Source organism: Canis lupus, chromosome X (genome assembly GCF_003254725.2).
Source record: "Canis lupus dingo isolate Sandy chromosome X, ASM325472v2, whole genome shotgun sequence".
Taxonomy (NCBI): Eukaryota; Metazoa; Chordata; class Mammalia; order Carnivora; family Canidae; genus Canis; species Canis lupus.
The window spans coordinates 102,023,858-102,039,703 of NC_064281.1; the positions used below are offsets into that span (position 1 = coordinate 102,023,858).

The following is a 15,846-nucleotide window of genomic DNA, read 5'->3' on the forward strand; positions in this document are numbered from 1 at the left end:
ACTGTTATGAACTTTTTTTATAAAGATTTTATTTGTTCGAGAGAGAGAGAGAGAGAGAGGCAGAGACACAGGCAGAGAGAGAAGCAGGCTCCATGCAGGGAGCCCAACGTGGGACTTGATCCCGGGTCTCCAGGATTACGCCCTGGGCAGAAGGCAGCTGAACATTTTTATATAGAGTGCTTTTTAAATTTTTCCTTTTGTATTATCCCCTTGGACTACATTCCCCAAAGGGGAGTTACCAGATCCAAAAGTACAAACAGAACCATCACTTGTCTTACTTATTGTTAGATTGCTTTTTAGAAAGATCAAATTTGTGGAACCATCAGCAATGTAGAGCTCAAATAGAATTTTTCCCTTGCATTCTGGACAGCACTGGATTTTATTATTTTATTCCTTTTCTCTTCTCTGGAATGTTTATTGTGATGCCTTCAGGTTATTCTAATTTGCATTTTCTTTCATTGCAAGTGAAGCTGTGCATTTTTATTTTTAGTACTTTCATTTATTTCTTTACATTTACATGGTTCCATCTCTAAGGACTGTAGCTACCAGCTCAAACATGCTTAGTGTATTTTGGCCAGCAGGCTTTGAACCACTATGATAGGCATCTTTCTTCCCATTGTAGTATTCATTCACCTTTTGACATTTAGTTCATTTGACAAAAAGCATTGTTTAAAGGGAGGGCTGACTTTATTTGAAGTCACAAATGCAACCATAGAAACAGACCAAATCAGTGGCTCAAGGAAATAGTATCTGTCCAATAGCATGTTTGCATTCTCTATCTTCTTCCTTTCTCACCTCCTCCCATCTCTTCCTCTCTCTCTGTTTTCTGCCTTTAGGAGGGAGGATATTCAATTAGACTTCCTTCTAAAGCTATACATTATATACTTGTTATTCATATAGTATATATCTCAAGAAGAGCACTAGATCCACTGGTAAAACAGATGGCTTCTGGAGAGGAGAACCAGGTAGCAGCTAGAAGAGCAGAAGTGAAGAGGCTTACTTTTCACCATACCATTTGTACTTTTGACTTCCAAACTGGATTTATATTATTATTTTTTTTTTATTTTATTTTTAATTTATTTATGATAGGCACACAGTGAGAGAGAGAGAGGCAGAGACACAGGCAGAGGGAGAAGCAGGCTCCATGCACCGGGAGCCCGATGTGGGATTCGATCCCGGGTCTCCGGGATCGCGCCCTGGGCCAAAGGCAGGCGCCAAACCGCTGCGCCACCCAGGGATCCCTATATTATTTATTAATAAAGACAAATCCATAGGTAAGATCAGGATTTGTCATCATTGCAAACCATTAAAAATGACTTTTTAAAAAATATTTTATTTATTTATTCATGAGAGACACAGAGCACGCGAGAGAGAGGTAGAGACACAGGCAGAGGGAAAAGTAGGCTCCATGCAGGGAGCCTGATGTGGGACTCGATCCTGGGTCTCCAGGATTACAACCAGAGCAAAAGGCAGTGCTAAACTGCTGAGCAACCTGGGCTGCCCAAAAATGACTTTAAAACTTAGGCTGCTGCATATGATGAATTTCAGTATCTAAGGGCAGGAATGAGTAAACAGATGAAGGCAGCCAAACTTGGGGATACGTGATATTTGGGCAGAACTACCTGCCATTTATTTGCAAAAGTTGGGTTAACATTTATGGCCTATAGGTACAGCATAAGGGAAATTTACTTGCCTAGAAATATTTCCCCAGGGAGTTTTGGATAAGGCCTTGACATTCCTTTGACCTAACTTTTTGGATAAAACTGAGGTATGGAATGACTAGTTGGGATCATCTTCCTGTTTACTGAGGATGGAGGGAGGCTAGAGTGGTGTTTCTGTCTCATGGAAGCAGTTTCTAGCCAAGCACTGTTTGAGGCCAGTTGGAAGGTACAGGTCCTGATATGCTCTTGTGATTCCTTGACTTTGGTGGTTCTAGAGGGGGCCTGTCCTTTCTCCATCAGTGGAGTTCTGGCAAGTGCAGGAACAGAGATGTGACTGGAAAGCATGAGGTCCCTCTGGCCACATTGGTGGTTTATGTGTCTTTTGAAGGGGCCAAGAGGATGCCTGGAGGCTTCAAATCCCCTCTGAGGAGTCAGATATTTGCACTGCCGTAGGTGTTTGGGGGATAGACTCTGGAAATGACTTTCAGGGAATTTTTTAAAAAGATTTTATTTATTTATTTATTCATGAGAGACACAGAGGTGGGGGCGTAGAGACACAGGCAGAGGGAGAAGCAGACTCCATGCAGGGAGCCTGATGTGGGACTTGATCCTGGGATGAAAGCAGGCACTAAACCGCTGAGCCATCCAGGGATCCCCTTAGGGAATTCTTCAACCTAATCTGAACATGCTACTGCCTAAGGCCATGTGCTGACTAGGCTGGCACTATCCAGTAAAGGAGCCACTAGCTCCAAATGGATATTTATTTTTAAAAAGATTTTATTTATTCATGAGAGACACACAGAGAGAGGCAGAGACATAGGCAGAGGGAGAAGCAGACTCCCTGTGGGGAGCCCGATACAGGACTCGATTCCAGAACCCGGGGATCGTGACCCGAGCCAAGGACAGACACTCAACCCCTGAGCCACCCAGGTGCTTCACTCTAAATGGCTATTTAAATGGAAATAAGATGAAAAATTCAGTTCTTCAATCATACTAATGACTAAATAGGCATGTGGGGCTAGTGGCTACTGTACTGGAAAGAAAATGTGCCCAGAGGGGGGAGAGAGAGAGAGAGAGAGAGAGAGAGAGAGAGAGGATTCCATTGGACAGCACTGAATTAGATCATTCAGGCATAGTGGCATTGTATGCAGCTCTGAAACCAGAGGCAAAAGCCTTCCTGGTGCTTTCTAGACCTACCCAATCCTACCTGTCCTTTGAGGATTGCCTCGATTGCAGTTCTTCCAGGAAACTCATACTGACCATTCTAGCTCACACCCATGAGTCCCTTCTTTGAACTCCTAGAGTACACAAAATATATGATGACTCACTCTTACTGGTGTTATACTTTTGCTTTTAAGTAAGTCTTACCAGGATCCCTGGGTGGCGCAGCGGTTTGGCGCCTGCCTTTGGCCCGGGGCGCGATCCTGGAGACCCGGGATCGAATCCCACGTCAGGCTCCCTGCATGGAGCCTGCTTCTCCCTCTGCCTGTGTCTGTGCCTCTCTGTCTCTCTCTGTGTGACTATCATGAATAAATAAATAAAAAAATCTTTAAAAAAAAAAAAAAGTAAGTCTTACCTTCCAAGCAAGGCTTCAGTGCCCTCAGGAGCAGACTGAATCCCACACTGCCTGGCAGATGTATCTCAATGGGAGGCACTCCCTCTTTTTTGTGCCAAAATGCCTATCAGAAACATTTGTCAAACTTTTCTTCTCTCTAGCTGCCTTTTTGTATGTTCTTTGCTCTTATTTATTTATAAGAATTTAAAAGTACTTATAAGAATGAGTGTGTAGGACACAATGTCATGTTTCAAAAACCATTTATTTTTTGAGGAAGGTCAGCACCCTTATCGATGTTAGGTGTAGCAGCCTCAGCTTCTGTCCTGTTGAGGGGGTGAGGGTGAGGAAGATTTCAAAACATTGGCATTAGATCTTGAAAACACTTTGGACAGAGCTGATGATCCCTTCTTCATCATTTCAGACCCCTGTTTGGAAGTACTGGGCTTATCAGCATCTGTGAACAAACCAAAAAAGAAGTCTGGTCTTTTATTGGGCTTCCGATTAAGGCTGTCAGGCTAGGGGTTGATGATTTAGGATTCAGAAAGAAGCATTTATATAATAACTTCTGAGTTTTACAGTGCTTTCACAAAGAGTCTTTTTTTAAGTTTTTCATTTTCATTCCATTGTAGTAAACAGTGGCATATTAGTTTCAGGTGTACACTATAGTGATTCAACAATTCTATACATTACTCAGTGCTCATCATGATAACACAAAGACTCTTCATTTGCTCCTTCTGACACCCTTGGGAAGGAAACCAGAGACACTCATAAGATAATGTCAATTCTAAGACATTCTTAGATGACCTTAGTGACTTCAGATGAGGTGGGCAGGTGGCAAATTGGCATTAGAGCCCAGGCTCTGATGTACATCTCTGTACTCCCTGCACTCTGATGCTTCTTGAGCCAGGCTTAGCAGTACCTTCTCCCCCATGCCATCCAATAACTATCCAAAACAGCCTGAGGAGCTAATTCCAGATGGAAAGGTAACTTCCAATTCTCAACAGTGTGGGCATCCATTTCAGAATGTCCAGGTAAAAGCAGCAGTGCATTAAAAAAGGTTATCATTTCTCACTTGCTTTGGGTGAATTTTCAGTTGACTGACACCAAATGATCTGTTTGCTGTGTGAGCTATAAAGGACTTGTGTGGCCAATGAGTCTCCATTTGGAACCATTTTTTTCTGCACCACTGGTTTTGTGCAAATCCTATCATAGTTTATGTTAACAGAATGGTTACTGTATCTGTAAGGACAGAAATGAACATTTATCCATGTTGCTGATGCATCACAGTAGAATGTCATGAAAAGACACAGGGTAATAAAGCACATATTTTCTTGTTTCTAGTAAATGACAAAGTTCTCCTCTAGCTTTTGCAGTTATCTAGTTTTTAATCTCCGCAATATAACCTTGGGAATCTCAAGAATCTATAATTAAAAGTAAGGTAGGAGATAGCAAATTCACTCACAAATAAGGGGGAAAGTTTAGCTTTTCAAAATAATGATGCAGTACTGGAATGTGCTAGTAGTTGACAAAATAAGAACAACCTAGAAATTAATATGGAAAAAGTAAAAATCTGCATAGGCAAAGACAAAGGCTCAAATGGAGAGATGTACAGTCTGAAAAAGCAAGACTAAGACTTTTAGTTATAGGATTGAGCCATGTGCTACAGGCCATATTCTGAAAATCTCATGGGAGAGGAAAAATGAAGCTTTGTTTTTGCAATTTGAAGATCTTAGGAATGCAGATGCCTGGCTCCCATTTCCCAGAAATACTGACTGGGCAGTTCTGGGGAGGGGTCAGGATTCTGCATTGCTAATAAATCTCCTAGGTGATCCTGATGCAAGCTGGCACTAAACACCACGTTGGGACATTGCCCTGGTAGGTGCTGCATATTGTTCAAGACTGGCACTGGCTAGAATAACAGTGGACACAAAGCTCATCCCTAGGGGCACAGTGAACCCTTTGACTAACAATTACTCCTCCTTTCAAAGCAAAACTGCTGAAAAGGGAAATCAATCAGTGGGCATGAAATTCACTGTGTGTTGGAAGTAGGAGTTAGGTATTATATCAAAATGAAGCCAGCGTGGTGAGACCAACTGTCTTGCAAGATACCATGATGCTGCTTTAAATAGCTTGTGGGCAGTATAGTGGGGCTCACATGGTTGGCACTATTCCTATGAAGAGAGAGATGTGTTTATGTCCAAACTGAAATTGCCATGATGCATGCCAAGTGCTATAGAATGACACTTCATGCTATGAATTGATTTAGGTTCCCAATACAACCATATTTGTAAACAACAAAATACCAAAAAAAAAAAAAAACAAACAAACACTGTAAGCTGTAATGGGCATGTGTTGGCCTAAAAGTCCTCTTTTTCTGTGGGTTTTCATAAACAGGCATCCCTGTAATTTCTAATCAATTCTCCTCTGTGGGCCTTTTTTTTTTTTTTTTTTTTTACTATTTTAAGCACCAGGTTGGCATTTATGTCTTTCTTCCTCCAAAAGCCCTATCAAAGCAAAAATGTGTCATTTGAAGTCATAGCTGCTGCCAGTGAGTTCCTGTAATGTGCAGAATGCAGGGGCTGGGGGGACGTGTCCCTGTCATACTAAAGGTACAGAAGAATGTGATTTTACTATTGGATTGGATAGACAGTTGAAACCTAGATGGGATATTTCCTACTTGCCACCAAACGCTGCAGGCTGTCCTTGGTCACTACCCATTCTGAGATGTAGCCCCTGGCTGGCAGGAAGAATGTAGGATAAAAGCTACAGGACCTGTGAGGTTAGAGCCCTGGTTCTACAACTTGCTGGCTTTGCAATGTCAGGCAGGTCACTTGCTTCCATTTTCTCTCCTTGAGGACTTGTAGAGGGAGCACAGTATGGGAAGTTATTGGTCAGTGACTCTCTTTCCTCATCAATATGATGGGCATGATGCTTCACAGGGTGGATGTGAGAAAATCACTTAGCAGAATGCCTGGTACATAGCCAATACTTGATAAAGGTTACTGCCAGGAACTGCCACCCTTTTGCTGTGAGGTTCAGCTCAGAGAGCCGCATAACAACTTGCAAATCGCAATACTATATACATAGTAAGTAATATTATTTTAACCCCATATTGGTGGTGGGTAAGGGTGCAAGGCAAGAGCCACTCACTGCAGGGGGAGTGAATATATTTAGAATGACATAATTGATAGTTTTATTATAAAATCATAAATATGTTGTACCTGAAGTGCCATCACTTGAAGGACACAGGCTGGCCAGAGCACTTTCACGTTGATAGAGGGTGATAAACTGCCAAGACAGAGGTGAAGTACTAACTTAAGTCTCTGTCCTTTGTTGGACAATGAACACCAGAAATATCTAGAAACCCCTAAAGCACAAAGCACAAATAACCATGTGGCATTTCTGTACCCCTGTGTTGGTACTCTGCAGGCTCAAAGAATTATCCTCTGGGATTTTGGCTGTTCTAGGCACGACTTTTCAGAATTCTTGCCAATTATGTCACCCAGGATTGGCCCCAGGCTTGGACATGTGCTGCCCTTGTAGGATAATTTCAAGGGCTCAAGTGTCCCAGGTGGCAAAAGATGCCAGCCATGCACACCTCCTCCCTCCTGGGGCCTGGAATAAATAATATGTTGTAAGTCCTTTTCTGAGGGAAGATAATGATGGAAGGAGGTCTTAAGGGGAGAAAGGTTGTCTAATCCAGTACCCCAATCTCCCTTTAAATTGTTATTAACAGTTGTGAGGTCTGGAGCAAATACGTGGCAATGTGGGGCTGCGGGGATAGTGGCTCAGATGCTGGCTTTGCTCTATGGACCTTTATCACCTCCTGGAATGCTAGAAGCAGCATGATCGCAGAAGGGCACAAAATAGGCTGGGGGGGGGGGTGTTGCCAGGCAGTAGGGTAGCCACTCCATGGTGGTGGCAGTTAAAAAGGAAGTGGCCAATCCATGAACCAAGGCATAAATGCATGCAAGATGAGAGAAGTGTGTTTCCTATTGATGGTGTGGAGGGCATAGTATTATTGTAAAAGTTTGACTAATACTTCTAAGAGGATTTGAGGCACTTTATGGCTTAAGACATTACAAAATAGGATGTTTAAAAGGATAAACCCAGGCAGGGACAATCTAAAGAACTGGTTCTCAACACTAGCAGCATGATAGAACCATCCGGATAAATATTAAAAACAGGCATGCTTGGGCCCCATCCCAATTGAACAGGAATCCCTGAGGGTGGGACAAGCATTTATCTATTTTCTAAGTTGCCCAGGTGACCCTAATGTGCAGCCAGGCTTAGCACTCCTGAGCTAAAGGAAGGGGGGAGGGGGCGCATATTGGGGGGAGGAAGCAGATGCTCCTAAATGGTCTGAAATAAGTAGGTTAAGTCAATCGTTTGCAATGTTGGCTATACATTAAAATCACCTGGGCAACCTTTAGAACTCCAAAGGCCCAGGCTGCAACCCAGACCAATCAGAGTCTCTGGGAGTGAGGCTCGGGAATCATTTTAGAAAGTTTGCCAGATTCCAATGTGCAGCCAGGGTTGCGAACCTCTGCTCTGTGTAGTAGTTCCCAAATATAGCTGTACATCTGACTAATGGGGAGAGGGCTATGGAACTCCCAACAAAGAGCCTAAATTTGGCTCTGATGGCTAAGGCTGTTCTTTCAAAAAACTATTGTTGGGCATCTGCTATATTTCAGTCCTGTGTTAGGTGATGGGCATACAGTTATGAACAAAACAAACAAATCCCTTGCCATCATGAAGCTTATAGTCAAGTGAATATAAAGTCTACCAGAAGATGACGGCAGGAATATTTGTCTGCTTCCTTTACTGAGTCTCTGGTGCCTGGCCCATAGTAGGCACTTGATAAAAAAAATTGTTAAATGAATGAACGATGGACTGAATAGTGACTTGAGTGTTGTGAAGAAAAATAAAGCAGGGTAAGTTAGGATAGTTTCTATCTTACATGATGTGGTCAGGGAAGGCCTCACAGAGATGGTGACTTTTGAGCAAAGACTGTAAGGAGATGGGGAAGGAAGACACAGCTATCCGGGGATAGAGTGTTCCTGGCAAAGAAAGAGCAAGTGCAAAGGCCCTGAGGTGAAAGCATGCTTGGCATTTTAGGGGAGCAGTAAGGAGGCCAGTGTGGCTGAAGGAATGGCAGTGAGTGGACAGAGGGCTTACAGAGTGACATATGGGTAATGGAGGTTGGGAAGAGAGAGGGTGAGCAGCTCATATAGGGCCCTGTAGACTATGGTAAGGACTTTAGTATTAAGGGAAACATGATGGCTTCTTTTCTGTGGCTGACACTGGGAAATATACGTATTCATATGTACAGTGACTAATGTTTCCCTGGAGCTGAATGCAAGCAGGAATTTCTGTGCTACTCAATAAAGAACACTGGATATCTTAATGGATCATGCCTTTACCTATAATTTTGTAATGGGAAAAAACTTAGCAAGTGAGAAGAAAAATCAGCAGAGTCAAAATGAGCTAGGGATTCAGCTTGACAATGGCAAAGCCTGTTAGCAGGCCTCCAGACTGGCCTCTAAGTGATGCTTGCGGTTGTCAAATAGATGTTAGTATTGCTAAATGAGAAGTGTCTGGAAAACTGATAAGGGGTGTGCACAGGTGTGTGCGCACGTGTGGGGGCATGCACTGGGAGGGCTTAGAGTAAACCTAGAGGAAAGCCAAAGTGATACAAAACAGAAAGGAGGGTGCATGCGGATCTATGGCTTTGGCTATTATTGGAAATTTCCTAAAATCGCCATAGGGAAGGGGCATTTCTTGGGATCACACTGAGGAGTTGCCAGCCTTTTGGCAAGCTGCCTGTGAAGGGTCAGTGCGCTTGGGGACATTGGGAAGGGGTTGGAATCAGGACTCATTTTCTTCAAGCTGCACCCCTTTCTCTTCGGAGTATCTCTTCTCTCCCTGGCCTCACTAGGTCCCTCTCCTGGGCCTGCCTGGGGTGCGCTGTGACTCTCTTCAGCTTTTCTCTAGAGGCTACAGGAACCAAACTGAGTGGCACTGTTCTAAGGTGCTAAGGGGGGCTGTAGCTTACTCTGTGCATTTGCAGAAGGACAATAATTTAACCCAAGTGTGAGGATTTGGATGAAAGGATTTTCAGGCACCAGAGGTTGGCCTCAGCTGGGAGAGGTTTGTGTGTGGGAAGGTGTGAACAAGGGAATGCTTCGTAACGCCCCTCAGAGCATGCCACCCGAGCAGTCCCTTATTTCTATCAGGGCTTCACTGGCTCACAATGAGGGGCCAGTGAAAAATATTTACCTTAATACTGCTTGCATTCTCCATATCTGAAAATTCAAAACTTTCTGTGATAGAAATACAATATTGGAAAACAGTTATTTCAGAGACATTCACAAATTGTGGCACAAACATTATCTCAATAGTTTTATCAAAGGATTGCGGAAATGAGGCAAACAGAAAAAAGTTGAAAAGGGGTGAGATTCCCTAGAAGTTTGGACACAGGTCTTGGTTCTTTACTCCCAAACTGGGAAAGATGGTGTGTGATGTGGTGGAAGGAGCACTGGCCAGAACATCAGGAAAAGAAGGGTTTGCAACTAGCTTAGGTATCCTGACGCAATCACTCAAGCTCTGTGGCCTTCTTTGTTCATCTGTAAAATGAGAAATTAGGTGGTGGGTGACTTCTAAGGACCACTGCAGCTCCCTGGTTGTAGACAGTTGAAATAACTGAATGAGGTTGATAGCTAAAGGAATGCTAGAAAGGAAGGTAGCTGGTCTTAGGATATGGTTACTTCCTATGAAAATTGGAAGAGTCAGCTGAGGCATTATCCTGAATTCCAGGAGACATCGGCGCATTGAAATTTGGCCGAAGGAGGTAGAAATGATACCAAGAGGAAAGTTTCAAAAAGACCCACAGCTAGGGAGGGAGTGAGAAGTAAAGGAGCAGTGGACTTGTATGGAGTCAGAAAAACTGTGTTTGGATCTTAGCTTCACTATATAGAGCTCAGTGAACACTGGTAAATTCTAACTTTTCTGACTCTCTTTCTTCATATGTACAAAGGGGATGGAACTACTTTCTCTCAAGAGGACCAGCTGAAGTAAGGTATATGTATTTGATAGACATTCTATACATGTGTAATCATAAAGAACCAAGATGAGAAGATTCTCTCTGGATTACCCTTTGAGCCAAGGATTCTAGAAGAAAATACAGTAAAACCTCAGGTATCTTGAATATGAGAGAGGTCCCATTACTTGAATTATCTGATGAAACTGGTTAACCAGAATACCCACTAAATTTTATTACCAGTTGCTAGTTGTTCAAAAGTGTCTGCATGTGCTTTCCTACCTTAAAGGGTCTTGTATGCTGTACATATTTGACTTTTTTTTTGATGATTGGGGCCATTTCAATATAATTTTTTAAGTGTCTAGGCTAAATGCATAGCATCCCTTCTGGGTATGTCTAAGAAGCTGTTTTGATAAAGAGGAAATGGAAAAATGGACAGTACCAGAGAGTCAGGGTCAAGTTGAGATTTTATTGTCTCCTCTGTGAAACTGAGGATGTGTATTGCTAGCCCTGACCTCGGCACTGAATTCTAAACTTAACTATCCAACTGCTCCTGTGATCTCTGCACTTGAGTGTCTAACAGCCTCAATCTCACACAACCCAAACAGAATTCTTGCTCCCTCTCCCCTCTCCACCTTTGTTCCCCTCCCTGTCTCACCACGTGGTACCACAAGCCACTTAGTTGCTTAAGTCAAAACTGTAGGAAGAATCATCCTTGATTTTTCTATTTTCCCCCATCTTCAACATTCCCTCCATTAGCAGTTCCTGCTGATTCAACCTTCAAAATACATGCTGAATCTGTTCACTTTTTACCACTTCCATTGTTACAACTCTAGTCCAAGCCACCATCATTTCTTGGCTGGATTATTGTAAAACCCTCCTCACTGTTCTCTCTGCTTTAATCCTCTCTCTACTCAGCTCACTATCCAAGTAGTAGCCAGAGGGATTTTTTTAAAAATTCATAAATTAGATTATATCACTTCTCTGCTTAAAATCTTCCACAGGATTCCTACTGCAACCAAAAAAACAATCCACGCTCTTCTCCACGGTCTGTGACAGGCCCTAACATGACCTGATGGTTAGCTATCTAACTCCATCCCATACCCATTTCCCTTCTCACTGGGCTCCAGGTACTGGCCTTTATTCTTTTCCTCTAACATGCCAAACTCACCCCCCCTCGTAGGGTCTTTGCACTTACTCTACCCTATGCCTGGGATCCTCTGCTTCCAGATCTTCCTGTGGCTCCTTCCTTTTGTCATTAAGATCTGATGTTTCTGGACTTCTTGAACTAATCTAGCCAGCCACTCTCTATCACATTGGCCCTTCTTTCTTTTCTTCATATTCCATGAATTCCAAAATTATTTACTGTGTGCCCACTCTGTGCCTCTTTTCTAGGTATGTGGGGATAGAGTGAACAGACAAAAATACCTGTTCTCATAGAGCTAAATTCTAGGGGAGGGAGAGATCCAATGAATAAAAACATGCAATTTATCAGATAGTATAAATGCTAGGGAAAATAAAGCAGGGAAGGAGGTTAGGGAATACTGGGGTGGCAGTGAGTGCTGGGGTTGCAATTTTAAGGAAGGCGCTCAGAGGAGGCTTTACTTAGAAGATGGTATTTAAGCAAAGATCAGAAGAAGACAAGGAGTGAGCTATGCAGATACCTGGGAGAAGAATGTTTTAGGCAGCTCGGCAAGTGCAAAGGTTTGGAGGAAGGAGAGTCCCTGGCATGTCTGAGGGTGTGTGTGGCTGGATTGGAGTGACTAAGAGGGATTGTATGGAAAAGTGCTCAGAGAGGGTACAGGGAATGGGAGAGTACTGTCCAGAGCACGTGGGGCCTTGTAAGCCCCTGTAAAGACTCTGTGTGAGATGGGGGTACTTATTCTTGTCTAGACATGTTATGTTTATGTTGCCCCCTGAACCCCCTCGCCCCCCCAAGTTAGGATGAGGGTAAGGACTTTGTCTCTCTCACTCATGGCTTTATCTCCGGAACTCAGAACAGTGTCTGGCACAAAGAAAGTGTTCAGAGAGGGATGCCTGGGTGGCTCAGTGGTTGAGTGGCTGCCTTCTGCTCAGGGTGTGATCCCCAGGTCCCGCACTGGGCTTCCTGTGAAGAGTCTGCTTCTCCCTCTGCCTGTCTCTGCCTCTCTGTCTGTGTCTCTCATGAGTAAATAAATAACATATTTTTTTAAATTTTTATTTATTTATGATAGTCACAGAGAGAGAGAGAGAGGCAGAGACACAGGCAGAGGGAGAAGCAGGCTCCATGCACCGGGAACCCGATGTGGGATTCGATCCCGGGTCTCCGGGATCGCGCCCTGGGCCAAAGGCAGGCGCCAAACCGCTGCGCCACCCAGGGATCCCAATAACATATTTTTTAAAAAAAGAAAAGAAAGTGCTCAGAAAATCTCTGTTGAATGTGATTGAATGAATAAACTGGACAGGTGCCAATATTACCAAAGGATAGAGGAATTAATAAGCATGACAGTGCAATGAAGTTGAGGAAAACAATGCAACAGATTCAGGGTTAGGAGACTTAGGGTCTATATGGTGACTCCGTGTATGACTTTGGATAAGTCACTTCCCCACCCTGAACCTTAGGCTTTTCATCTTTAAAGTGAGGTTATATTAGATGGCTTCCTTCTGGCTCTAAAGCCTGTGGTGATTCCATACTGCAGACTGCACACCAGTGATATATGATCTCATCCTCTGATTATGACATGTCCATGGGATTCTGGCAAACTTAATGGTACTCTATGGTTCATCTTTTAAGATTTTATTTATTTATTTGAGAGAGAGGGAGGAAAGAGAGCACAGCAGGGGGAGCGGCAGGCAGAGGGAGTAGGAAAAGCAGGCTCCTCGCCAAGCAGGGAGCCTTATGTGGGCTTGATCTGGGACCATGATCTGAGCTGAAGGCAGACACTTAACAGACTGAGCCACCCTGGCACCTCTATGGTTCATCTTTTAATAAATATTATTTCCACTTACAAGTGGAGAGGATAGCTTTCTTGAGTAACTTTTTGAGTGGGTTGCAGACTTGAAATAATCAAGGTCAACTCCAGCCCTCTAGTTAGAGTCTCAAGGCCACCTTTATAATGAAGAGTACACTCCCAACTGTAGACCAGTGCTGCCACTGTTAGAACCACATTCATCCTGAGCAATTTAAAAGAATAGGGGACCAAAAACTCAAGTTGTAAATATGCTAATGAGTCAGTTCTAACAGATCCAAAAGATAAAGTGGAGTCTACCCTAGCTAGATTCTAACATAAACAAATAAATTTAGGTTTAATTTTTAGCTTTAAAAGCTTTTTTATGGGGCACCTGGGTGGCTCAGTTGGTTAAGCATCTGCCTTTGACTAGGTCGTGATCCCAGCATCCTGGGATCGCTCAGCGAGAAGCCTGCTTTTCCCTCTCTTTCTGCCCTTAGCCCCTGCTCATGCTCTATCTCTCCCTCAAAAATTAATAAATAAAATCTTAAACAAGTAAAAAAAAGTTTTAAAAATATATTTTACTGGGGCTAAGCTAATCCTACAAAGCTAGCATACACTCTTAAAAAAGAAATGATTAAATCCTAGTAGCATGAGCTCTAGTCCACATATAAATGTGATAAACCCATATTTCCTGTATATTTCCTACAAGAGCATGGCAATTTTAAACTCATAACATCACACCATGTACTTTATACCAAATGTATTAATGAGATCTTAGTGATTCAGAAAAAGCAAACTAGTTGGCTCATGTTAATTACTCTCCTATATTAGGTCAACCTATTAGAGAACTCAGTGTTCACTTCATGTTTCACAATGGGAAACTTTATCGATGCAAAGAACAAAGTCTCCTTTAAATAGTATCTAAATTAAGAAAAAAAAATCAGTACAACCTTCTGTTATTTTGGCACTTGGATCTGAGGGACGATCATCATCATCACTAAAAAAAGATAAAAGACATTAGATTTTCTGTGCATTTAATAAATGAAGGAATACTCATTAAGTAAAAGAACAATCTGTCAAAATCATTATTCATATAGAAGGAAAGTTAGAATGGTATGTCCCTGAGTTCTCAAATCATGTGAAAATGACTGCTATATCGACTTTTATTTTGTTTTATGTGCGCCTCTTTTCTTCTCCAGTGACACAAATAATTGAGAGTGCCTGCAGTACTACTTCTGTATGTTACAACAATCATGAGGGGAGAAAGGATCAATGGTGGGCCAGGGGTAGGTGTCCTAAAATGGCATCAGGTAGAAAAGAAACTTTAATTTCATAGTGACAAGTGGAAAGGAATATATTTAACAATCTGGTAGATGTTTCTCCTTCTACCCTAGTTTTTCCCATGATACAGAGTGCTACCCTTCCCAGTTTGTGAATATTCTTATAAACATAAGAACAATTTTAGGCACATTTTGGCTATTCTAGAAAAAGCGTTAATCAGACTTCAAGTCTAGAGTGCCCTGTATTCCTCCCTTGTCTCCTATAGATACTGCAGAGTGCACCCCTTCTCTTCCAGCCTTCCCCAACCTGGATGTTCTTGTCTAAAGCTCAGCCAGATTTTAAGGCTCAACTCAAACTCCACTGCTTTTGAGCATTCTTCCCTGAATGCTCCACCTTACATAACCCCTCCATGTTGGGGATCCCTGCAACAGTGCCACACTGCTGCATGTTTAGGTACATAAGGAAACTAAGCAGGAAGCCCTTTAGGTGAGCCATCAGTGCAGGAACTACGGTTGACCTACAGGGCCTGTCTGTCTCTTAGGTTCTAGAATCTAACACATTAAACACTTAATCTAACTACACTGATTGGGCCACTATACTGGAAGAAGGAAGCAGAGACCAGATCAGTAGGGATGGGAGACAACATGAAAAGGGGACACTCAGGAAGTAACCACAGAGGAGAACAAGGGAAAGGAGTATGGGGAGTTGGAGGGTTGAGCCCCTGGCTTGCTCACATGGTTACTTGAGGTGCCCATGCTTTGCACCAACATAATTTTCATTTTGGGTTCCTATTTTCTTAGCTAACTCATATTGCTTTAATTGACTGTACCTAGAAAATGAAGGCAGATCCTCTTCATTGTATGAAGATGAACTCATAATTCTATGTAAGTAATATGCCGATTCAGTACTAGCTTTCATTTCTTCTCTCTGGAAAAGTGCAAGGCAGGTAATTATAAGAAGAAGATTTTGTAACAAATAAGTAAAATATAATGTTTCCTTAGTTATCTGTGTAGCATTTCTGATCAGGCACACTGGGTTGGCTCCTAAAATCTCACATGGCTTGCTAATAAATAGATCCTGATAAATAGACCTGAGTTTCTGTTGAGGCTATTGTTGTGGTGAACTTCTGGATTGGCCAGAGTTGTATGTATCTCTGTGTTTTCTTTTCTCGGGTTCACTGCAGTTTCTGGGTTAACCTAGAAATCGTTGCAGAGGGATATTCAAAGGGATTGTCTCACCAGGAAATCCTAAACCATGGGCATCTCCCAAACGCATGTACAGTGCAATTTTTTTTTTTTTGATAGGGCTAACTCAAGAGGATAAGGCCTGGACCAATTACTAGAACAATACAGAACCAGAGACAGGAGCTGTGTGTCAGAG

General features: G+C 42.6%; 1 protein-coding gene across 1 annotated transcript in view; it reads right to left on the reverse strand.

The window, feature by feature from the left end:
* Window positions 1–3,459: 3,459 nt before the first annotated feature.
* Window positions 3,460–15,846, reverse strand: part of LOC112649071 (fibrous sheath-interacting protein 2-like) — a 75,323-nt gene continuing 62,936 nt past the window's right edge. The window contains exons 18-22 of the mRNA XM_035712330.2: window positions 15,296–15,393; window positions 14,136–14,182; window positions 9,496–9,539; window positions 6,438–6,504; window positions 3,460–3,670 (exon numbers count right to left, since the gene is read on the reverse strand). Of these exons, the coding sequence (XP_035568223.1) occupies window positions 3,528–3,670; window positions 6,438–6,504; window positions 9,496–9,539; window positions 14,136–14,182; window positions 15,296–15,393 (399 nt within the window). The 3' untranslated portion in view covers window positions 3,460–3,527. The remainder of the gene's footprint in view (window positions 3,671–6,437; window positions 6,505–9,495; window positions 9,540–14,135; window positions 14,183–15,295; window positions 15,394–15,846) is intronic.